This window comes from Micromys minutus, assembly GCF_963924665.1.
Source record: "Micromys minutus genome assembly, chromosome: 13".
Lineage (NCBI taxonomy): Eukaryota > Metazoa > Chordata > Mammalia > Rodentia > Muridae > Micromys > Micromys minutus.
In genome coordinates this window covers 11094043-11119309 of record NC_137982.1, presented here as the reverse complement: position 1 = coordinate 11119309, position 25267 = coordinate 11094043, and the positions used below count along the sequence as shown (strand labels likewise).

The 25267-nt window shown below is 46.1% G+C and overlaps 1 protein-coding gene across 1 annotated transcript; it reads left to right on the top strand.

Annotated features, from left to right (window-relative positions):
* The first annotated feature begins 1858 nt into the window (after positions 1–1858).
* On the top strand, positions 1859–25236 carry STOM (stomatin). The gene is made up of 7 exons (XM_080928189.1): positions 1859–1978; positions 12461–12564; positions 13553–13625; positions 14978–15060; positions 17096–17299; positions 18234–18368; positions 23227–25236. Exons 1-7 carry the CDS (start codon positions 1918–1920, stop codon positions 23419–23421), a joined length of 855 nt encoding a protein of 284 aa, XP_080784315.1. The 5' UTR covers positions 1859–1917; the 3' UTR covers positions 23422–25236.
* The last annotated feature ends 31 nt before the right edge of the window (positions 25237–25267 follow it).

Below are 25267 nucleotides of genomic sequence, written 5' to 3'. Positions count from 1 at the left end.
TTCTAGTAAAAAGCAAAACAAGACAGTGAAACCTAAATACTTTATCACAATATGCAAGAAGGTTTAATTTCCTATTTGCTCTGCTTCCCTGAGAACCACAGCATGTACAGGAAGCTCACGCCCCTGGAGTTTATTTATGGCAGAATAGGGGAACAAATGAAGCTACAGATTTTGTCAAGAGAGAACAGACCATTAAACTGTGATAGCCCCTCCTTCTCCACTGAGCAGCTTGTCTATAAAAGGCTAATCGTGAGATTACATGAACTGCGACATCATCCCCAGGACTATAAACAGTTCTTTGAAAGCATTTAACCTATTTTATGGGAAGTCAGTTTGGGAGAGCTGAATCACAAGGGATAAAAATCTAGAACCTTCACCCTCAAGCAAAGGTCGCCTTGATCCTTCTCACTGTTACGGGTTCCTGTTTTCTTCTGGACAATATCAAAGTTCCAGAACTACAGAGTCAAGGAACACTTACCATTTCATAGCAGGGACCAACACAAGGCATCTGGAATTACACAGCTAAAACTCTGTGTGTGTGTGTGTGTGTGAGAGAGAGAGAGAGAGAGAGAGAGAGAGAGAGACAGAGACAGAGACAGAGACAGAGACAGAGAGAATATTTCCAAGAGGGAGCTCTCAGCAGTGACAAACTAGCTCTGTGTTTATAACAGAATTTATAAGAATCTATGTGTGCGTGTGTGTGTGCATGCATGTGTGTGTGTTTATGTACACACACATGCATACACACACATATGATAAAATGGCTTATTTGGGTATTTATCCTGTCAGGGTTCATTTCCTGTTTTGAGACTGCACATAAAACAGATTTAACTATAGGAATAATGTGAATAGAGGGTCCTAGTGACTGCTGTAATGTCTTTTCAGCTTTCTGTGAGTCTATGCTTATTAAAAAATAAAATGCTTTTAAAAGTTTACTTTGTGTACCTTAATATTTCCCTGAACAGTTTGCAATAGGACCGACCGGGGAGAAGGAAAGAGCAGTGGTTTTTCAAACCTGAGGTTTTCAGAGACTCCGAGGGTTCTAGCAAAGGCTTCCTCCACAGCCTGCACACTGTAAAATGTAATGTTAAAATCCAGGCCTGACCTTTTCTCTCTCATGAACAAGTCTGCCCCCATTCCAAGGTTGGCTCCTCGGTTTCAGGGGACATGTTTTACGGGCCACATCCTTACTTATAGAAAGAAGCCTTCCGGGTTTTATTAATCAAGGTGAACTCTGTGTTGTTGCTTTCGAAACACCCTTAGCTTGTTTGTGGTATAATATAAACTTCACGAGGGTTGTCCACCCCGGCCCACTGCATCAACCGAGAGGACCTTGCTTCTTAAAGGCTAGGTGCTCCGTAAGTTAATTTTGCCTGAAAAAAGTAAGTGCACGTCCTGGAATCAGTCCTCTCTAGGTAAGAGCGTTGGCACGGACTCCTTCCTCTCACACTGCCTACCCGATGCTCCAGGCTATCCTCAGCACTCTCATCGTGCCCCTCAACCCGCACGACCCCGCTAGAGGAGGACCCTCCTTTCCTTTCGGTAATGCTTATGATCACAGGAGGCCTTGCACCGCTCCTTAGCCCCACCCTGTTCTCGCACCTTCTCCTGCGGTCAACCCACCGGAAGCTGGGGAGAGAGTTTGGCAGGGCCTTAAGCATTCCAGCCTTACTGCCTTTCCCTCCTCGCCCAACAACCCCCTTCAGGCCACGCCTCCTCAGGCCACGCCCTATCGCCCGCGCAGTGGAAGGCCCGGGAGGGGCGTGTCTTCTCCTTCATTCCCTGGCACCTATTGGACGGGCCGCCAGCGGGGGGCGGGACTGCACTGGAGCTGGAGCCTCTTGGTAACTAACGGCTTTCAGTAAAGCTCCGGCTTTGGGCACTGACGAGGTCAAGAGCGACTCCGACTCCAGCAGTATGTCTGACAAACGGCAGTCCGGCCAAGTCCAGTCTCAGCGGGTCCCCGAATCCTTCAGGGGTGAGTCCCTGACCCCGGCACAGCTGCCGTGAGCTCGCCCCTGGTCCCGAGCCCCACGGCCAGCACTGAGAACCCGGTAGATGGTAGGGTTCTGAAAGGCGCGTCTCCGCTGCCCTGTGCGCTTCGAAGAGCCGCCGTTTTTCTCCTTCACTCCTGGGTTCTCAGGCTGGTAGATGATGATTTGGGGGTGCTGGGGTGCAACCTGCATGGCAGCCAAGAGGGCGCACCCGCGGTAGGGGCTGGCTCCATTGCTCCGCACCCTGGCAGGCAAAGGCTGGCTTATCCTTTGGGTCCTAGATGGCAGGTGCCTATCACCAGCGCTTCTTTATCTCGGGCGGTGCACGCAGACCGGGGCAGTCAGGAGTGGTAGAGACGGTTCTTCTGGGATTTCAGCCTTGTTTCTTTTCTGCCCTGGTGCCTGGGAAGGGACGCTATCCCCAACAAGTAGCCTTCATCTACCCCCCACGTGATCCCCACTGCTCTGAACCAGCGAAGAACTTCCATGTGCTTCCCGCCATCCCCAGGTTCTGGAAACTAATCAGTAAAGGGCCAGGCTTCAGCCTTTGACACAGTAGGCAGTATTGGCAGAAAAAAGGAAGTTTCCCTGGCTTTCTTTTCAGTAACATTGTCTGCCCCATTCTGTGTCCACTTTTGTCTTAGAGATCTCCCCTTACAGGTAAATAGCCCCTGTGCTCACCCCTCTCCTGGAGCCTTCCTAGTCTTGAAGGCAAGAACTGTTAAGAGGCCCCATCACACCCGCGAAGAAATTAAGAATCCTTTAGCGAACTACCTCCTTGAGCCTTTAAATTGTATAACTCCTTGGGGTCAGGAGATGCCCAGTAAGAGAAAATAAACCTCGCAGGAATCCTGCTATCCTCTCGGGAGCTTTACTAATGTAAAGGAATTATTTCTAAAGATGGGGTGTCAGGGAAGAGATTTAGAAGGCTGAGTGGGCTTTTTCAATCATCCTGTGAAGAACGCTGTCGTCCAGGATAATTTGAAAAGCCAGCCTGTTCTCCTAAGTCCCATTTCCTTGCATCCACATTTAACTCTTTCTTAGGTCTATCAGGCGAGGATTTCAGATGGCTCCAGAGTATAGTAATGGGGAAACTACTGGATTCCCTCCTTAATATCATGCATAAAAGCTTGTGTGTGTGTGTGTGTGTGTCTGTCTGTCTGTCTTTCTCTGTACTTTAACCCTCCCCCCAATTGGGAGTATAGTAAAATTAAAGAGAGTAATAGCAAAAACGACCCTTGATAGGCTAAGCACTATCCTAAGTATTTTGTAATGTTATCTTATTGAATCCTCACAACTGATACTTAGTGACTAGTCACACAGACTTAAAATTCAAGTTTAATTAATTCTAAAATGGGAACAGGAGGAAAATGTCGAGTGTACCCCTCAGCAGTGGTCTGTGCCTAGATGGAAGTGTACCAGGATGACCTCAGTGGGACATGGATCTGGAGCCCTACCCTGGGAATAAACTCGGTCTCTGTTCTTAAAGACTGCTATATTTTCTGGCCACAGACCAGTTCGAGTTTTAGTTCTAGATCCCCTTTCTTGATTCTCTATTTAGCTTTTTTAGACAGAATTTTTCTAAAATTTGAAAATTAGACAGAAAATTTCTAGAAAATGATTAGACTTTTCCCCAAGTATGTATACAATTGAAATTTTGCTTGGTTTTTGTCACTTTTTTATTTTAAAAGCTTTGCATTTAGTGTGTGTGTGTGTCCCCATCTGTCTGTCCATCTTGTGGCGGTCAGAAGACAACTTGCAAGCTCTCTTCTTCCAACATGTGTGATCCAGGGATCAAATTCAGGCCATCATTGCTGACAGCAAATGCCTTTGTGGGCTGAGGCAGCTCACCTGCCCACCTTTTATTATTTGCTTTTTAAATGGTAAGCCTCAGAGATTTAACACTAGGAAGAAATCTATTATTCTAACATATTAAACAGAATTTCTCCACTGTGTGTCATTTGCCAAACATAGCTAAATGATTTACAAACATCTAATTGCAATCCTGGGACAAGGAAATGTCATTATTCCCTGTCTCTCAGTAAAGAAACTGAGTCAGCGTGATAAAAATTTCAGGCAGTGTAAAAAATTTACAACCCAGTCTCTGACTTTCCGAATGAGTTTTCCCAATCCCACAGCTATCCATAAAGGAGGTAGCAAAATAGAGGGTCTGGTCCAGTTTCAGGACCTCCCTGAGGGTAAACAAAGGGAGCCTAGAGGGTCAGTATAAACATGAGCAAACCGAGGACTAACCCAGGAAGCTAAGCTAGAGCCAGAGCATTCGGGTTGCAGTGGAACAACAGTGCCTGTGGTTTGCAAAGGAAAGTATTGTTGTAAAGAAGAGCCTTGTCAACAAGATGGATCCCTGGGGAGGAGCCCTTGGAAATAAGAACCATGGGACTGATATGTTTATTTCAGTTGTTATAGTTGATCAGATTGGGGAGGACTTTGTAACTTCAATAATTGACCTGAATTAAATCACCAGAAGTAATAAATGAACTCAAGTGGAAGACTGAGACTGCAGGAGCTCTTGTTTATATAGTTTATTACAAAACAGATTTCAGTGTCACTGAATCGCACACATTTTACACTGTAAAAGATAGAGTGACTGTCTAGTCTACTTTTTAAATGTAAAATGCTGATAAAGTGATTCAGAGGAGACTAAGGATGGGTCTTTAAAGAGAGCACAGAAAGGCATTTTCCTATAGACTGTCATGACCACATAGCAGTATCTGCCTAGAATCCTGTACAGACTTCTGACATGACTTTTATTGTGTGATGTTGTGATTTTCGGTTGGACTCATCTGTTACCCGATCCTCTTTAGCCACACGTTAAGAACTCAGGATGAGTCAGGTGGTGGTGGCACACACCTTTAATCCTAACATTTGAGAGGCAAAGGCAGGTGCATCTCTGTGAGTTTGAGGCCATCCTGGTCTACAGAATGAGTTCCAGGATAGCCAGGGCTACACAGAGAAACCATATCTCAAACAAAAAGCAACTCAGTATGAAGCACATAGCAGATGAATAAATGTTTGCTGAAAGAGAAGGGAAATGGAAGCAAATCATTGTGTTAAACGTTTATAGCTTATTGTTTATTGATTTTAGGATGTGGCAATACTTCCCTTATGTATTCTTAAGTATAGACAGTCTACTTATTCTTACTATAGACAGTCTGCTTATTCAGGTGTGTATTAACAATAAAGGAACTATAATTGGCAAGGAAATGTATTGTACCTACTGAAAACAGAGAAGTTAGAGGATCAAGAGGGAAAAAATGTGTTTCACTTCTTTATAAGACACTTGTCCTCCCTTTTCTGTCTCTGCCAACATTCTGGGACTACTAAAGAAACTTGAACCTCGTGCTTGTGTTTGATATTTTAGTAGATGGAGCCTTGAGATATAACCAAGAAAATGCCTTCAATTATGAGACAATAAAAAGGACGCCCAATTTGCTGTGCACCGAAGTGAGCACTGGCGGGAGGGAGTGTGGTCCAGGAAAGTGAGTGGCCTTAGAATGAAGAGCCTGGGTTGTGGTCTCAGTGCCATCCCCTTAGGCAAGTTCCTCGACTTCCAGGGTGTTAGTTCCTCATCATACAGTCAGGCACAACCTTACTGCCCTATCTCCCAGGATCTTAAGTGTCAAATAAGCCGATCTATGAAGGAGGCATAGAGGGAGCCAGGGACGTTAGACACACAGGGTTGGTTCTTCAAAGAGAGGGATGTACAACCTGTTTTCTGCCCAGAAGACTGAAAACAGAGAAAGGTCAAAGCTTGATGACCTTAGGTACCATCTTTGTGACCAAGGTCATTCGAGATCCTCCCCCAAACCTTCATCATGAGCTTGTTTTTCTCAGTCAACCTACTGACCCCATCTTTATGGAAGATGGCACATGTGCTTCATAGAGAGTTTTCACGTAGCCATGTCTTAAGCTTTACTGTGCACTTGGGATTGAGTCATTATTATCAGGAACTCTTTCACTGAATTGTGCTGTGCTTAAAAACACCTAAAATAAACTACTTGGGGCCAGACTCTCAACGTTTGAGCCAACACTGACTACTAAAGTGGTGTTAACCAAACTGCCTTCTTGTGTCTCACAGATTAACACTCTGCTGGCCATGGTGGTCTCAGAGACCCCCACAGATATATGTGAATTTTCTTTTGAAGTTTTAAGGATTATTGTGGTATTACTTCATGAGAAAACAAAGAATAAAAAGATTAATGGTAGCTAGACTTGCAGGAACATACTTTCCATTCAGCTCACATTTAGGAGAAAGTGGGAAAAGATACGAGTGACGGACACCCTGACCAAGTTCAGAACTCTCTACTGCCCCACGTGTGATCTGTTCTTCCCCTGAGATGGAATCCCCAAACAGATTGTTAGTCTTGATATTTTCTCTGTGGTATGAAGGTCCCAGAAGGTAATTCACGCAATAAAACCACTTATTCCTTATGTGGGTGGTTTGAATAGGCTCAGTGTTTGAATGTTTGGCCCATAGGGAGTGGCACTCTTAGGAACTGTGGCCTTGTTGAAGGAATCTGTCATTGGGGGTGGGATTTAAGGTCTCAAAAACTCAGGACAGTCTCCTTCTGCTTCCTTTGGATCAAGATTTAGAATTCTCAGGTCCTTCTCTTGCACGGTGTCTGCCTGCATGCCATCTGCCATGAGGAAAACAGACTAAACTCCTGAACTTACCCCACTTAAATGTTTTCATTCATAGGAGTTGCTTCAGTCATGGTATCTTTTCACAGCAACAGCACCCTAACTAAGAAACCTTATAAGTTCTTTCTTAATGGTTATATTGGTAGCAGTGGTTACTGCTTGACTACCCTTAAATGTCAAGCATTTTCTCATTGGGTCTTCATAACACCATGCACTAAGTTCTGTTCTCCCATTTTACTGATAAGGAAATGAAGTGGTAGGATTGGAACTTGGCACCATGCTCTTCCATATATCTTAGCAGTTCATCTAGGGAGAATTGGGAATCCAATGATAAAGTGTCCTCTGCCAGAGCAAGCAGTCTCAACTGCTGAGCCGTCTCTGCAGCTTCTGTTAATAGTTTTTACATTAAAAAAATCCACTCAGTCCAGTTTTTACATTTTTATATGGTTTTTTCCTAAGGATCAGTGTTTTGCTATAAGTGAACATTGGATTTCAGAAACAAAAAACTTACTTTTTGTTTCTGGACTTTCTCAGTAGAGGAAATCCAAAACATTTTGACTTTGGAGTAATGAAATCTCAATAGTGAATGGAATTTTTTACTCCCAAAGACTTTTGTCATGCTAGCTCCAGTCTTAGAACAAACCTGCTGACACGGGCTGGAAAGCAGTATATACCGCTCTGCACATTGGTCTAGGAGCTTACGAGTACAGTACTTCTACTTCCCCTGCAGCCAGATGACAAGGGACTGTACAACTTGTAATACATTCTATGATTTGGTTTGACTTTATATTAATTTCCTTGAGGTAAGGTCAATTTGAATAACAATACATCTGAATGTATAGATATTTTAAGTCCCTTTGGAATTATTATTATTATCGGTTTTCCAAGACAAGGTTTCTCTATCATAGTCCTGGCTGTTCTGAAACTCACTCTGTGGACCAAGCTAGCCTCGAACTCAGAGATCTGTCTGCCCCTGTCTCCCAAGTGCTGGGATTAAAGCTGTGTGCTACTCTTCTCAGTTTATTTATTTTTATTTGCATCAGTCTTTGCCAACAGGCATGTCTGTGCATACATTGTCTGTGGAGGCCAGAGGAGGGCATTCGATCCTCTGCGATGAGACTTACAGTGGGCCGTGAGCTGCCACCTTTCCAACCCCATGGGTCCTAGTTTTGGTTGGTTAAAAGTTTATTTTTAATCCAGTTTTTTTTTAAAGTTTTATAGTGGAATCATGTATTAAAACATGTCAAAGCAATGTTTACACCCAAGTACTGTGGGATCCCTGATCTTCAAAAGTCTTCCCCCAGTGAAGCATTGACAGGTATTTAAACCAAAATATCTCAGGAATATTGATTGCCCGTCACTTGACTGTCATTTGTCTCATACGCTAATAGAAGGAGACATCCTAAATTAAACTGAGAAACTGAGGAAACAGGCTCATGAATTCTGGTGGGCATCTGAGAATTGCTTTTCCTTATTTGCTCAGCAATTATTGGTGACTGAGATTCATTTGTGAGAAATGGGGTTTATATGCCTTGCTGAACTGTGACCAGATGTGAGAGAATTTTATGGTGGAAAATGGGACCATTTCCATAGAAAGGGATTAAGAAAGTAAGTGTAATGGGGCCATTTTCCTGGTGTGGAATTGTGTCAGTATTTCTAGCCACGCCTTTGCTAGAACAAGACCGCACCACTAACTGGCTGCTGTTCACCTCCGATGCCATGCACTTATCTGGGCTTCGAAGAATTTTGGTATAATGATGAGACCTGAGCCCAGAAAAGATCTTAGTCAAGCTTCCTGGCCTGTGGGGACATCTTTGAAAATGTACTTTCTACAGATCTTTGAATGTTAAGTGGTGAATTAACTCATTTTTTAAAGTTTGTTTTTTCAAAAAGAGCAAATTAGGAAATTTGGATGGAATATTCTTTTTCCTGAGTATAGTAGAAGGCTCGGGAACCTCTGATCTCAGTTCCAGAATACCAGCCTAATACTCATTGTCCTTCTACAGTGAAGAAACTGTGTTCCCATCAGTCCTGGTTTGTTGTTACTTTGGTTTGAGGAGTTGTTTTTGTTTTGGGAGGTGTTTTTTTTTTTTTTTGCAGAACACAGTGATGGAAGCATCGAACTGAGCAAGAGGAGCTGTATTTATAATTCGTGGGAAAGCCCTTTCTAGCATGTTCAAGGCTTCCCAGCACCATAAAGAAAAAAACTGATTAAGAACCATCCCCGCTTCTGGGGGTTTTGTGGTGTACTGTGATCAGGAGCTTGGTGATTTGCTTGCAGTGGGAGGGACTTACAGCAATGTTTCCAACAGCACCAAATGTCACCAGATACACATTTGTGGCCTGTCTGCTCATCTTTGGAATCCAGTTCACATAAAATCTAGACCCGTGTGGCTCAGAACCATGAAGCTATTCTGCTAAAAGTAGGAAGTCCACCTATTTGAGGGTGAAGGGCTTCTTCAGTCAGGATATAAGATTTCATCCTCAAAACTGCCTGTCTGCCCTGTTCCCTGGTTGGATATTATATTGAAAAAGTACTGCAGGCATGAACCCTTTTTCAGTGACGACATTTTACATTGAACGGTGAGGGGGTCGAGGAGACTCAGAGCACGGTCTTTAAGACAAAGGTTTTGTCCTTTCTGGCATGACCTGGTGAAAGTCATGCTGTTTCTGTTACTTCGATCATAAAATGGAATTAGAATTACTCAGCCTAGTCAGGAATGGTGGGCTTTTCTCTAATCCCAGAACACAGAAGGCTGAGGCAGGAGAATGTGAGTTCCAGGCTAGCCTGAGTTACATAGCAAGAATCTATTTTAAAACAAACAAATAAAATTTCACTGGAAGGTTCTAAAAATTATGATACGCATCACATTTTAAAAGTATCTAAGGGCTGGAGAGATAAGTCACTGGTTAAGAGCACTGGCTGCCTCTGAATACCCCAGAAACAACTCACAGGCCATATGAAGCTCAAAAAAAGAAAAAAAAAAAAAAAAAAAAAAAAAACACAAAGGCCAAAAAGTGAAAGCCTCAGTCCTTCTTAGAAAAAAAAAAAAAAAAAAAAAAAAAAAACAAAAACAAAAAAAAACAAAAACAATAAGTGTATAGCACCCTCTCAGAGTGGGGTACACCTAGACCTTAAATCATTAATAATTCAAGAACTAAGAATATAGCTTTGTGGCAATTTTTGGTATTTAAAAATCATTATGTTTAATCTATATACACTAAGAAAACTCTGACTGTTTCCATGTTACGTTCTGTTCTACATGTACTTTATGCTTATGGTAACTAGTAAGATTTCAATGCATACTATCAAATCTCTAAAAGAATTAAGTACTGACAAAAATATATTCATATAGTTTTATGCCAAAATGCTTTCAAAATCTGTACATATATCTCTCTTTTTAAAATAAAGTTGTAAGAAAACAATAATACACACACACACACACACACACACACACACACACACACACAAAGAGCACTGACTGCTCTTCTAGAGGGCCTGAGTTCAAATCCCCGAACCATCTGTAATGAGATCTGATGCCCTCTTTTAGTGTGTCTGAAGACAGCTACAATGTACTTATAAGAGATCAATCAATCAATCAATCAATCATTCTTTGGTTAGAAAAGTATTTAGAAAACACAAGGCCTGCCTGGTAGGAGACCTCTCATTGTTCATGGGAAGGCACGCTGCTTCTGTCAACGTCTTTATTGCCCTTCATGTAATACTTGCTAAAACTTCCCCACACGCAGTGTGTTGAGGAGGTCCTGCCACAAGTGCTCTGCCAGTGACTGTGCCCTGAGAATAGTGACTTAGGAGTGCCAAGATGAACGTAAGTGTATGTGAGGACAGTCCCCTGATGCCACGATACACATCAGAACACTACAAACATAACAGACTCCTGGCCGTGTTTCTTAGGCCCCCTCCCTGTGTTTCAGAGTGCTCTAGCTGCCCACGCCTTTCTCTCCCCCTCCCCCACCCCCACCCCCAGCCCCGTGTTCCCAAGCCGGACCCTTCTGCTCTCCCCCTTTGTCCTGAGCAATACCTGAGCACACCTTCCCTCCTGTCACTTCTGTAACTGCAGCAGCACCAGAGGCGATGAAAAGCCTGGGGTCCGAAGGCCCCTCAGTCCCTCTGCTCCACCGAAATGAAGACGATGCTGGACGCAGAGGCAGATTCCCAGGCTTGAGAGTGAAGGGAAACAGCCAAATAGTAGCTGTGCAGTCCAGAGAACTGCTGGGAGTGTGAAACATTTAGACTGTGGGTGGAGGATTAAGGTTGGATCAGCCAGAACTGTATCAGACTAAGGGATGTGAAAAAACAAATAAAACAAAACAGGAAAAAGCTTACTAGAAAACAACACTAGTTTGAATTTTACCATGACTTAGCTTTGACTGCCATATTGATGGTCATTAATCTAACCAAAATTACGATGCAGTTTTACAAGTTCGTGTGGGAGGAAGAGATAAGAACAAATTCTCTCCTATAGTGGAAAGTCACGTGGTACTGCTCAGACCTGAAAATGCAGTTTTCAGGGAGAGCCCAGGCGGAGATGAGGAAGGGGCGGTTGGACCCCGGAAGTAAACCCAACAAGTGCAGCCGGAAACAGAAAAGGGGAGAAGCGAGCAGAGCAGACACTGCACCTTTCTGTGTTAACTTCTAGAACTGGATTCTCCACATGGGCAGGCATGCCATAGCACAAATGCAACAGTGCTGATGTGACAGCACACATGTGGAGTCCAGCAGACAAACTGCAGGAATCGGTTCTCTTCTACTGTGTGGGTCCCAGGGATCAAACTCAAGTGTCTCCACTTTGGCAGTGAGCACTTTACCTGATGAGCCTTCTCACTGGCCCCGAGTTTGACTTTTTAAACTTCAGAAGTGTAACAAAACCAGGAAGAGCCCAAATTCATGACTACAGAGGCTAATAAAAGATATCAAAGAATAATAGCTTGAAGGGAGAAATATGCTACTAATTTTATTTATTTGAATGTTAAGATATAGTGTAAATCAGGAAAGGGACTGTAAGAATGTGTTGAAATATTTGTGTCTCTGGGTTTGAAGTAGCATTCCTTTCCTTCTTATACCTTGCTACACTTTTTACAGCAGGCGTATAAAAAGCATTATATTTGTATTATATTTGTATGTAATTATATTTGTAATCAGACAAAAGCACTGTTTATATGCAGAAGAGGGAGGAAGACCTAGAACCCGTGATACCCAGCACTGCATTGTTCTTTGCCAGAGCAAGAAGCCAGAAACTGCCCGGTCACTAATCAGGAAATGAGTTCAGAGCAAGCCCAGAGCAACCACATGCACAAGTAATTTGTAGAAAGACAGTATAATGGGATTATGTGCTTGGATCGAGGTTGTCATCTGGAGTCATACTGTGCCCTCAGCTAGAATACCCATTTTCTTTCTGTCTCTGCCTGTCTGTTGGCAATTCCCTTTCTGTTAGGAAGCTGACAAGGGCTGTCAACTCCCCATCCCACGTCATGACACCGTTGGTCACTCTCCCTCCTTCCTCTGTCTACCTCCTGGTGTCATGACTGGTTTTGTTCCTCGCTATACTTGATCGAGCTAGAAGCTGAGTGGTCTCCATTTTTGTTATTTCACATCATGAGGCAAAATAAGCAAGCGGTATCTGAGAAGCAGCTGCTGGGTAACATAAAAAGTGATGTGGGATAAGGTACACGTGTTTCAGGGCTGTGTGAGAAGAGACAAGGAAGCTCAGGCAAAGCCAGTGAGCTCGGAGATAAAACAATGGCAGTGCTCATAACAGGCTGTGTGCTTTTGTTTTTAACAGATAATCCCAAGGCGGAACTGAGACTTTGTGGATGGATTTTGGTGATTGTTTCATTCATTTTCGTAGTTATAACCTTCCCAATATCAATATGGATTTGCATAAAGGTAAAGAGCATTTCTTTCCTTTCTGAAGCAGGGTCAGCTCCTCCCTCCATAAGCCACGTGACCTACCCGGCCGGTAGACAGACACCAAACTGTGCTTTTTCTTATGTCTCTTTTTTGGATAGATTCTGCTAATGAGTTATAGCAGATCTTAAAACTCAGCCCCTGTCTGCTAAGTCCTTCCTCACGGGCAACAGTTTTGCGTCTGTCCGGCTGTGGGATGATTCTGCGAGGATACTGTGGGGCTGGGTGGTAGGGTCCCTCACAGCTCCACCTTTGCTGTTTCCTCCCCTGTAACACTGGAGACAGCGGCAGTCCCTCCTTAGGATGATGACGGGATTAAGTGCCTACTCACTGCAGAGCCTGGCACAGAACAAATGGTCCCCGGAGCAGTTACTTTCCCACAGAGTTACCAATACTTAGCCAAATAACTGCCATTTGCATATTGCTAAACTAACCAATATGCTGCCTGCATTTTCTGGTAAATGTCATTGTAACTAGTGAAATCAGAAGACGCACTGTTAGCTTTCCTGAGCAGACAAAATATGAATGGTCAGCAGGATGCCAACAGCCAGGGATGGGCCTGAGATGTGTTTCTGTTCTCTGCTCTCCAGTGTTCAGAAGCCAGTATATTCGTTCTGTGTTTTGGGTCAGAGGCTCCTAGATAGAGCAGGCTGGCCTTGAACTCATTTTGTAGTTTAGGTTGGCTCAGACTCACCGTCTGTCCTCCTGCTTCTGCCTATAGAGCCCGGGGGTTAGAGGCATTGTCGCCACTCCCAGGGGGTCTATTGCTTTATAATAAGTAAAGATGAGTGTATATAAGAAATAAGCATGGTGCTTGGAAACAGTAAATACACTGTTTGCAGATACTGTCAGGAAAGAGAGCCAGCAACAGGAGGCACTGAGCCTGCCCCGAGCAGAATCGTGCTCAGGAAGCTCTGAGTGTAAATTGTATTCATTGTTTCATTTTCATTCACATTTTTTATTCCAGATTGTAAAAGAGTATGAAAGAGTCATCATCTTTAGACTGGGTCGAATTTTGCAAGGAAGCGCCAAAGGACCAGGTCAGTACTAGATGGCAGTCTGGAAACCAAAGTGTCATGTTTTGTACTTTTAAAACCTCTGTGTGTGTGTGTGTGTGTGTGTGTGTGTGTGTGTGTGTGTGTGTCTGTGTGTGTGTGTGTCTGTGTGTGTGTGTCTGTGTGTGTCTGTGTGTGTCTGTGTGTGTGTCTGTGTGTGCTCATGAGTGCTGGTACCCTCAGAGGCCAGAGGGATCCCTGTGCAGCTGGAATTACAGAATTTGGGAGCCACCTAATGTAGATGCTGGAATTGAGCTCTAGTCCTCTAAAGAGCACCAGATGTTCTTAACTGTGAGCCTTTTCTCTAGTCTATGACACTGAACTGTCTTCCTGATATGAGTTCTCCAATGGGACTTTTGTTTGGAGCAGAAGCTGTACAGCAAAGGCAGTGGCTCTGGCCAGTCCAGTGCTGCCCACCCTTTCCACCGTTATCTATTTCCACCGTTATTCCACCATTAGGTTATTATTTGCCTTGGCCAACAATGGCTGTAACCTTGGGAGGCTGAGCAGGAGGATCTCGGCCAAAGGACGGACTGCGGTCACTAAAATGCTGGGCCTACAAGAAGGTGCCTCCAGTGAAGTCTGGGAATGCAAGGGGGAGCAGAACACAGTCCCCTTATCAAAGGCCTTACTGTCCAACAATCGGACACTAACAAAGAAACAGATAGCTACACCCTGCACTTAGTGTTAGGAACCCCAGAACCCTGAAAAAGAAGCACAGGAGACCCAGAGAAGAGCATCTGACCTCAGTCAAAGCTTCCCCACTGTTGTTTTGTTTTAAATGCCTATTATTATTATTATATTAAAATTATATGTCTATGTGTGGGCGTGTGTGGATCTGTGCACTTTAGTGCAGGTACCTTCAGAATCCAGAAGAGAGTCAGAGTCCTTGGAGCTGGAGGGAGTTGTGAGCTGTCTGTGTGGGTGCTGGGAACTGAATGTGGGTCATTTAGAAGAGCAACAAGCACTCAGCCGCTGAGCCATCCCAGGCCCTCCATGTTCTGAGGCATGGAAAAGTGCCAGCCACGGAGAGTTATTCCTGACAGACACAATGGCGGGGAGAGAATACAGTGAGTGGAGGTGCTGTAGGAACTGTGCCCGGTAAGGATGCAGGACCCCAGGACAAGGAGAGTGGCAGAGGCAAGGCGAGTCCTGAGAGGCTGCAAGACTCAGGTCTTGCGGCTCAGAACAATGGGTCATAGGGAGAAACGCCAATAAGTTCTTAGTGGAGAAAGGGGAGCGCGTGCGCTGTGTTACAGAAGCCGCCCCAGGTATTCTGAAGAACTGATCAAGGGTGAGCTGAGCCTCATCACTGTCTCCAACGCTGTGTGTTACAGGCTTGTTTTTTATCCTGCCATGCACTGACAGCTTCATCAAGGTGGACATGAGGACCATCTCCTTCGATATTCCTCCACAGGAGGTGAGCAGTTCTCACTACGGCTGCCGCACACTGGGAGGCCAGAGCTTGCAGCCCTGACAGCCTTCTCTTTGTCCAGCTCTGTGACTTGAGCAGGTCTCTAGTTCCTGTGTCTCAGTGTCCTCAGCTGTAAAACAGAGGCTGTAATGGTAAGGCCAGGGGGTGTTGTGAGTGAGCGAGAGACGGAGCTGCCAAATGCCTAGCGCACACTGCACCCGGAAGTGAAGCACTGTGTGAGAGTTTGTCACTGTTGTTGGAGACATGGTGTGATGCCCGAGGACATGGAGTTACCATTACGGCTGTAATCATCTTTCTGACTACAACTCTCTTGTATGGGTTTTAGACAGAAAAAAAATCTAGTTTAACATCCTTTCTAAGGGCCTTCACTTTTATTTGAGATAAATTGAAGAGAAGCAAAAGAGTTAGAAAGTACTCATTTGGCATTTTAAAGAGCGTCTGTGATCATTCCGAACCTTTTCAGACTTCACCACAAACAGTACCTAGTTAACTCGACAGCCGGTTCCTAGAATAATGCTGGTCACACGGAGGCAAATCCTCAGATCGCAGCTCTTGGGATGTTCTGTTCCCCCCAGTTCAGGGCTAGCTGCACTGACACCCACTCTGCTGTGGGCGTCTGGTGCCCATATGTCAGGAGGCGTAGTAACCATCACAGACAGGACACCGGCAGCTGCTGAGGGGCTGGCTGTGGAGAGCTGGAAGAGCAGTGTTCCCTGGTACAGCGAGCGCAGCGTGGGGTTGGAGCATGGCTTTCTCTTACGAGTAACAAAATCCAGAAGCCAGATTAGCCACTCACTTACTGGTGCTGATCAAGCACTTGGTAAGGTCAGACTTTTAAATCCCATGAACTTAGTAAAGCAGAAGTAGTTCCTTCCACAACTTACAAGAACCCCGAGAGCATCCCAGACCCGCCGCGTGCTTCCCTGTTATTCGGGAACATGGGCTCTCCACAGCTCCTTTGTGGCATTCTCTTGTGTAAATACCATGGGCATCTGGCATGTGGCCCTGAGCTTTTGCCTTCCCTGTCCTCTTTCCCTGCAAGCTGCCAACCTGGAGTGGTTGGAGCTTGGCAAGCAGCGCTTTCCCAGCCCCTGGGACCTTACTGCAGAGGGAGGTCAAACACTGCCTGCAATAACCAGTGCTCAGAGAAGCCGCCCTGTTGAGAGGTGGCAGCTGTGGCAGCCACAGTGGCAGGAATCTGAGTAGTTTATTTCCCCACCACGTTAAGAGAGGTTGTCTCCCAAGACAGTCACACCCTGCACATTTGTCACCAAACGCCCCTGCTCTTGAGTCAGAGGTGTTTTAGATTTCGAAACAAAGGAGAGGAGGGTTACTTTGGTGCCTGGCAGAACTAAGGCCTCAGAGCGGCTCTGCTGTAACCGTTACTTCTCATTGACATGGTTGGGATGCTTTCAAAAGACTTCCTGCAGGACACCTCCTCCCTTGGTTGGCAGAACTATGGTTAGGGTTAGGAGGCAGTGCTGCCAGCCTCATTCTACAGATGAAGGGTTAGCAGGTCACATGGTTACAGCCCACCACCGCCTGCTAGGCTCACATCCTAGGGCATCCTTACAGTTCTGTCTCTCACCTTGTGGCCCTCCACCGAGTGTCAGTCACACTGCCAGTGCTAGAGAAACAGAAGAGCCGCCCCTAAGAAACTCACTGTGTAAGGAGAAGCAGAGGTATCCACCTCGAGTCTCCTCAGTGGGTCACTGCACAGAGGCACAGTGGATGTGCACAGGGTAGCCTTCCTGAGAGTCAGGAAGTCCACGGAGAAGTCATTCGAATGGCGGGAAGAAAGGAGCCAGAATAATGTCAGCCTTTGAGTGGCATCTCAGATTTTGTTGAGGGGCTGAATGCATCTGTGAACTCGGATACATAGGAGAACCTTATTAAATCTCTAAAGGGGTATAAATAACCGTCCGATGCCTTCCGAAGAACATCAGCTATTGCTTAAGGGTTTGTGGAATGTCAACGGCGAAGCCCTGGCTGGTGTGTGATTGCCTTCCTCCTCCTGTAGGTCCTCACTAAGGACTCGGTGACAATCAGCGTGGATGGTGTGGTCTATTACCGAGTTCAGAACGCAACCCTGGCTGTGGCAAATATCACCAATGCAGATTCGGCAACCCGTCTTTTGGCACAAACAACCCTCAGGAATGCGCTGGGCACCAAGAACCTGTCCCAGATCCTCTCCGACAGAGAAGAGATCGCACACCACATGCAGGTGAGGCCCGAGAGGAGCTGGCACCTGTGTGCAGGTGCAGTGCTCACTGCTGGTTAGTCAGCCAGAGTCGGAGAGCTGAGGCTGAGCTCATCACCCTTCACCCAGATGGGGATGGGTCAGTCTTTTTCCTTCTCAGGTTTTCCAGACTTTACAGATGTTTTCAGACAAACACCCGTGGGTTCACTCAGGTGCATGCTGTTTTTAAATTCCTTCTGGTGTTAACTCCCCTCTCCCCTACCCAGAATCCATATTATCCTAGTGGATCGTCATGGCTTGGGGGTTATTCTGCAAAACTGTATAGGCACTGCTAAAGCTCTGGCCTTCAGACGTGAGGCCCATGTGATCACCTTGCTCTCCAGTCTCGCCTGTGCCGTGGATGTTCATGGCTTGTTCAGTGAAGTTACCGTGCTATAAATGCTAACTCGGCTTCATAGAGGTTTCATCATGATTAAACTCTGCAGCTTGTTTGGTGTTGAATAGACCACTCTGCACCATGGAGTGGCCTTGCATCTCTACCTGAGCATTACCACCACCTACATGCTCCCGTCTACTAGGGCAGGCAGACTACTGGGGAGTTAGCCCGAGGCTGACTACTCTGTGTGTAATAATGGCTCACTGGACCACAGCCTCAGCTGCCTGCTTGTCCATTACCCACACTGCTCCCGACCAGCGCAGAATGTGGAACAGCTGCAGTGGAGACTACAGACAGTTCCTTTATGGCCCCTTACAAGTTTGCCAACTGACCTTAGCACAGGGGTCACAGCATCACATCTGTTTCCTTGCTCTCCAGCCCCGGCTTTGGCATTCCTCTGCCGAGGTTTCTCTGCCACCCACCAAACCTTACCCATCTTGCCCATACACATCCCAGTGAATGTGCCATTCTTGGCATTGGGACAGGTGACAGTGCCTCGCTTGCCGCCCCTTCTCTTTGCAGAGTACACTGGACGATGCCACGGACGACTGGGGGATAAAGGTGGAGCGCGTGGAGATTAAGGATGTGAAGCTGCCCGTACAGCTCCAGAGAGCCATGGCTGCAGAGGCGGAAGCCGCCCGCGAGGCTAGAGCCAAGGTAATGTTTTCTGTTGCCTTAGGTTCTTGTGTTACTTGGTTTTAGTTTGGTTTCCTTAAATTCCACAATCTCACTGAAAGAGTAAAATAGCCGTGAACGTTTAGTAAAGTCCTGCCCATCACCTCAAACTCTCTCCTCAGAGGTCATCACCTTAAATAGGTGCTCGAGTGCATGTGCATGCCTATGTGTGAGCCTGTGTGCGTGCATGCGTGTGTGTGTGTGTGTGTGTGTGTGTGTGTTGTATGCAGTATGCATGTGAATTTTTGAGACAAGGCCTTTCTGAACCATCTGGTGAGACTGTCTGGCCAGCAAGGCCTCAGGAGCCACCCGCCTTCCTCCATACTGAGTTTACAGAGCGTGCTACCGTGTTTTGCTTTTACATGATTACTGGGGAATCCAAAGTCTGGCCCTCAAGATGGTACAGAAAACACCCTCTCCGTGGGCCGCCTCCCTGGTCCTGTACTTGCGCTTTATTTGACTAAGTCGTTGCGTTATTAGCAGGAACCGCACTGCGCAGTGTCATGTACCTGGCCTTTCCACTTGAGTCTCATGGGAGCACTGGTTGATTAAAGCTGTCTCATTGTCTCAAGTCTGTGAGCCGCAGGCTTTATTTTCCCCACTCATTATTAAAGGCAAGTTGACTGTCAGAGCACGTGACAGTGTGTCAGCTTGCTCTGTCTGTCCCTCGCTTATTCCGGTCTTTTTCCCCCTTTCCCCCGGGAGCCTCTTCCTTCTGCATTTCTTTCCTCCTGTCTGTTTCTACATCTTCCTTCTCTTTCCGTGTTTGCTCTTTCTTCTCATCTCCGCCTTTGTCTTAAGCGCCTGAGTGAATGTCCTTCTGGTAGTGCTGAGGAAATATTTGTTAAGGTAACCTCAAAAAAAAAAAAAAGTTTCCTGTACAATGACAACATGTCAAAATATGAAGGCATCTCATCAAACCCAAGGACTGGAGGTACAGGTAGACCTTGTTAGAGCTGCACACAGCCCATGGTGGAAGGCTTCTCACTCCTGAGGTCATAGTATTCCTTGGAGCAGTTAGGACAGAGGCTTCCTGTTAGAAGAGGGATTCTCTGATACAAGGATGAGACCACATTCGATCATGGCCACACAGCCCCAGCTACACAGTTTTCATAGGAGGGTTTGCTGTGCCTCTGACAGATCTCCTAAACACCAGGGAAAGCCAGTTTGTCATCATTAGAAAGTCATAGTGGCTGGTGACTGGCTGAACACAGAACCCTGTCCGTCTCAGGATACCCATTTAAGCGCAGACTGGCCACTATCATTTCTTAGCTGCTGCCAAATTGAGCAGCGCCCTGTGCTTCTGTCTGCCTCCAGAAGTTCTTGTCATGTCTTTCAAGTACACTCATGTTGATATTGCAGAAATCTCAAATGTTTTCCTGCAGATTCCTCACTTTCAGGAACTAAAACAGCACAGTGTTGTTAAATGTTCCCTGTCACCTCCCAGTTATCCGAAAAGTGGGAATTGCCTTTACCTTATTACTTGACACGAACCTGAAGCCCATCATTAGACCACAGAATAATGTCTCCTACCGAGTTTCAGAATAAAGGGTCCAGGAACCTTCACCTTTACCCCGAGTCAGTAATTAACACAGAGCTGTTCTCGCCAAGCTTAGCCTTGGCATCCAGATTCCTTTAAATGAGATCAGAGCAGCGCTCCAGACAAAACCCTCAACTACTTGGAGTTATCCCTAGAAATGAAACTTGTTTGCCATCCTGAGTGATTTCCTCAAGGTCCCACGGTTGATTAGGAATGAGACCGTCCTACTCCCCTCCTTCCCTTCCTGATTCCTCCAGAGCCGCCCACCATGGACCTTCCACAATGTTCTCAACAGTTGCCTTCTTCACTTCATAACAAGGAGCAAAGCTAAAGAGGTCATTTAGAATGCTGTCCTTGGATGAGGCTATAAGATGAGCCTGGCAGCTGTGACATGAGCCTGGCTCATGGCTGACTGTCCCCAAGGTTAGTGTTCACACAGTGTGACCTGCTTCAGAAAAACACCAGTAAAATACTCTGAAATAGCTGTGAGCTCACATGCAAGGTCTCATGGGAAGCAGAAGTTGGCCCCTTCAGTAGGCAAGTTGCAGAAGAGAGTAGGTGAAGACCCTACACACAGGCTTCAGAATAAAAGCCCTTACCGTAATTGGCAGATGCTATACTAGATACCCATCAGGATGGCTTGAAAACGTGGTGTGAACTGATGCCCTGTGTGCTGTGGGGACACCCATTGGTTCCACCACTTTGGAAGACAGTCTAGAAAAGTGTACCAAAAACTGATGTTGGCAGAACCTGTGGCCAATCACTCCATTCTCAGTATGTACCTCAGATACACACTCACTTCCTCACAGACACACACTCACTTCCTCACAAACACACACTCACTTCCTCACAGACACACACTCACTTCCTCACAGGCACACACTCACCTCCTCACAGACACACACTCACCTCCTCACAGACACACACTCACTTCCTCACAGACACACACTCACTTCCTCACAGACACACACTCACCTCCTCACAGACACACACTCACTTCCTCACAGATACACACTCACTTCCTCACAGACACACACTCACTTCCTCACAGACACACACTCACTTCCTCACAGACACACACTCACTTCCTCACAGACACACACTCACTTCCTCACAGACACACACTCACTTCCTCACAGACACACACTCACTTCCTCACAGACACACACTCACTTCCTCACAGGCACACACTCACCTCCTCACAGACACACACTCACCTCCTCACAGACACACACTCACTTCCTCACAGACACACACTCACTTCCTCACAGACACACACTCACCTCCTCACAGACACACACTCACTTCCTCACAGATACACACTCACTTCCTCACAGACACACACTCACCTCCTCACAGATACACACGCACATTTACAAGTGGTATGTCCTGGCAGCACTTCATCCCACCCTGGAAATGTTCTGGTCCTCATCCTGAGTTGGACAGATACGGGCATGGTTATTCATAGGACATAATACTACGCAGAAAACAAACTGAGCACAGGCCTGCTCCCAAACATAGTCTGAGCAAAGGAAGCTGCTCAGGGCTATCCGCACAGGAAGGCACAGATGGGGGCAGGCGCTCTAGTCACATTACCAACTCTCATTTCAAACAAAGATCAGCTCATGGGCTCAGGCTCCAGCAGTGAACCCCATAATCAAAGTATAGGTGGTTTGTGAGAATGGCGTGTGTTGACACCAAATTGCTGCACGTTTGGCCAGAGACCCACCCAGCCACAAGGAGCTTGCTTTGCTCGAAGATGCTCTCCACGTCCAAGTGTCCTTGGGTTCTATCTAGAAAGAAAGCCTGTGACATCTGGTCACCTCTTTGGTAGTTTGTTGCTTTTTGATGAACTAAATGTGTGCCCATCCGAGTGGGTCTGGCTTCCTGGCCAACACATTGTTTATTGATTGGAAGAGGGAAACGAACTATCTGTGGTCCATGCCCAGATGACAGTATGTCCAATTGGATGTAAGAGATGACAAGGAAGAGAGCGTGAACCTGCCACACTTTGTGGGAGTGTATTCGTGCATTCGCCAGTGTTTGCCTCAGAACACTGTTACCTACCTGGTTCCGTGTGGTGCCTGGTACCTCTATCCTATCTAATGACGCTACACATGAACAAGAATTTGGATTAGGACTCAGATCCTGTCTCCTCCCCTTCCTTAGCCATCACTCACATTAGGCAAATGGGATCTCCATGAGTCTGAAACTAGAATAGGTAGGGGCACTTAGAGTGGATAGGAATCATAAAAGCAGATGACAGACTCACTCTGAGCCGGGAGTGTAGCTCAGTATCAGAGCACTTGCTTAGCACGCACCAGCCAGAGCTTCATAGTGAGACCCTGTCTCAAAAACAAAGAAGAAAAACAAAAACCATATTACACACACACACACACACACACACACACACACACCTGTCTCAGGTCTGGGCTTCTCCCTCACTGTTCCTCTATAGGTTTCCACTTACTTAGTCAGAACTTGATTTCCCTGCTTTGTGTGTCATCTACCTCCTGATGGTACCATGAGGTGCTGCCCCATTTCAAGAGTGTAGTGTATTAGCTACTTTTCTATGCTGTCCTGAAACACCATGACCAGGGCAACTTACTCGGAACTAGTTTATCAACCTACAGCCATACATTTAGGATGGGCTAGATAGGAAGCCTTCTGTAAGTATGAAGGGGATTCTGTGGGTGTTTCAGACTTTCCCCTTAGTATGCTTGTTTACTGGACACACTCCTCTGAATGCTGTGCGTGTGGCAGTCACTCGTGTCTGTGGCTGCTTAGTACTCCTCATAGAAAGAGAAGGCATGCAACACTAACCCATTCGTTTTTATCTGGATAGAACTAAGAGACGTTAAGTGACAGGTGCAGCTTTTGTCTGTTGCCGTTCATGCACTCAAGTCAGTGTGCTAAAACTCGTTTGTCAACTTCATCAAACATGATCTGCACACTTCCTTTCTTTGATTTCAAAGGACTGGAAATCCACCTAACTTGTTAGGGGTTTCTATCCACGCATTTAAGTCAGTCTCTCACCCCTTTGCAGCGCAGTGGGCTGGGCCTTTGTCTGGTACCTGGCCCAACAGTTTCACCCCTGCCTGGGAGACGAGGCAGCGGTAGAAGAGAGTACCTTGAGCCAGACACATGCTTGAGCAATTCAGTTTCAGGACAAAGACTATCTGAGAACTGGGCGTCTAGGGGACTGATGGATTCCTGGCAAGTCCCCTATGCTGTCTGACTTGAAGACGGCTACGTGGCCCCATGCCATTTGCCAGCTGAGCTCTTCCTCCCCCTGCGCAGGTGATCGCAGCCGAAGGGGAAATGAATGCGTCCAGAGCTCTGAAAGAAGCGTCCATGGTTATCACCGAGTCTCCTGCCGCCCTTCAGCTCCGGTACCTTCAAACCCTGACCACCATCGCTGCCGAGAAAAACTCCACCATTGTCTTCCCTCTGCCCATCGACATGTTGAAGGGCATCATGGGCTCTAATAAGTGAGCTGTCCAGGTCTATGGGGAGCTGTGCTGATCCTTCCCAGGGTAAAGTGGGGACAAAATTAGTCTTTAACTCACGGGGAGATTAGCTGAAAGCTTGACTGTCCCCTCCCTCTCCTTTCCTGTATGTACAGTATAGGCAGGGGCTCTTAGAATGGATAGGAATTATAAAAGCGGATGAGACACTCACTTTGGAGCCGGGAATGTCGCTCAGTGACAGAGCACTCGCTTAGAATGCTCAAGGCTCTGGGCTTAATCCTTAGCACCAAAACAGAGACATGTTGGCTTGTAAATAGGAGAAAGAGGCTGACTTAGGCACAATACTCTTACTCTCTAAGTTTATTCTGAAATAGGTTGAGGCCATCTGACTTTCTTAAACGCGTTCTGAACCATGAGCAAGCAGGCAAGTCAGGGCAAGGGACACATCCTAGACACACCATCTGAGCCCAGATAAATGTTCTGTGACACTGAAGCATTGCTCCACCCTCTTCTCTGGCCACCTGTGCCTTCCATTCATGGGGTCTTTTGGATTGTTTTGTTTTGAGACAGGGTCTCTCCGAGTAGCCTTGGCTATCCTGGCCTCGAACTCAGAGGTACCCTTGCCTCAGCCTCACAAGTGCTTACAGGTGTTTACCACCGCCGCCTCGACCTTCAGGAAATCTGAAGGACATTTCCCCAAAGGACATCCATCTACACTAAGCCCAGACCTTGTTTTGGAGTGATCCTCTCCCTCCTCCTGCTTGATCCTGTCAGAGCCAACAGAGAGGCTCACGCTGGCCCTTCCGAGACCAGATGTCATTCCTGCCACAGTCCTTCTGAAAACAGTAGGTGCAGTTTTTAGAAGCCTCTTGGGCCTCCCTCCACAACTTAATGCCCCCTCCGAATGTGGCCTTTAAGGCAGCTAATTCCTGCCACAGAAGTGCTCCTTTCTTACTTTTGCCTATTTTCATGGATCAGGTTTTTAAATCATTTTGATTTTTAAAAATAACACCAAGTTCTGTCAATAAATTGTTATGTCCATTTAATTAGCTTAAGTATTGAAGCACCTCTAAACGTTTTAAGTAACCCATTATACTTGACTCTCTGAATACTATTAACTATTATATACTGTGATATATTTTGATTACTAATCCTGCTTAAGTAGCATAAGGAATTCCTAACATGTGGAGCTTGTGATTGATCTTGTATAGACACCATGCTGAGCTCTCCATGCAGAAGGAGAATGCTTATGTTTGATTAGTTTTGTGGGTTTTTTTTTTTTTTTTCTCATATAAAACATTGATACCAATAGAGGAAGTGGTCCACCTCTCTGGACCACAGTTTCTTACTGTGACATCCATCCTTTGCCCTGAACACCTTGGTGGTGGCTTTTGCAGCATCTTGGAGGGTCTTGATTGAGCTGGAGGAGCCTGAAAGAACGGCTTCCTGTAACAGTAGTGCTGTGGACACCTGCCCGGAGCTGTTTCCTGCCAAGCCCACTGAACCCATGGCACCACCCTGCTCCTAAGCCTTGAGCCCAGCCGGGTTTTCTAGAGCTGTAAAGAGCACTTCCTCCCAGACTCAAGTTGCATTTACATTTTGAATTTAAAATGATGATTTTATCTGTTTGGAGAAGTGGCTAGCCCTCCACTGAGGACCAGGAAACTGTGTCCCATTGAAAACACCTCAGAGGTAGCAAACAATGCCCTTGGTTTTCTAATTGGCCTTTGCTTCTGTGCCTTTCGAATTAGTAATGCAGTAGGCTAAAGCAGTCACAGGGAGGGTGGGGGAAAGTGAGCCTATAGGAAGGGGTGCTGGTGTGAGGGTTTCCACGCATCCTCCCCTCAGCCATGTACAATAAAGTGTGTGCC

Bases quoted from the DNA above. Each gene is read 5' to 3' on its own strand.
- STOM (XM_080928189.1), top strand. From the start codon at position 1,918: ATGTCTGACAAACGGCAGTCCGGCCAAGTCCAGTCTCAGCGGGTCCCC. The intron at 1,979-12,460 runs GTGAGTCCCTGA...TGTTTTTAACAG, and splicing joins GGTCCCCGAATCCTTCAGGG to ATAATCCCAAGGCGGAACTG. The intron at 15,061-17,095 runs GTGAGCAGTTCT...CTCCTCCTGTAG, and splicing joins TCGATATTCCTCCACAGGAG to GTCCTCACTAAGGACTCGGT.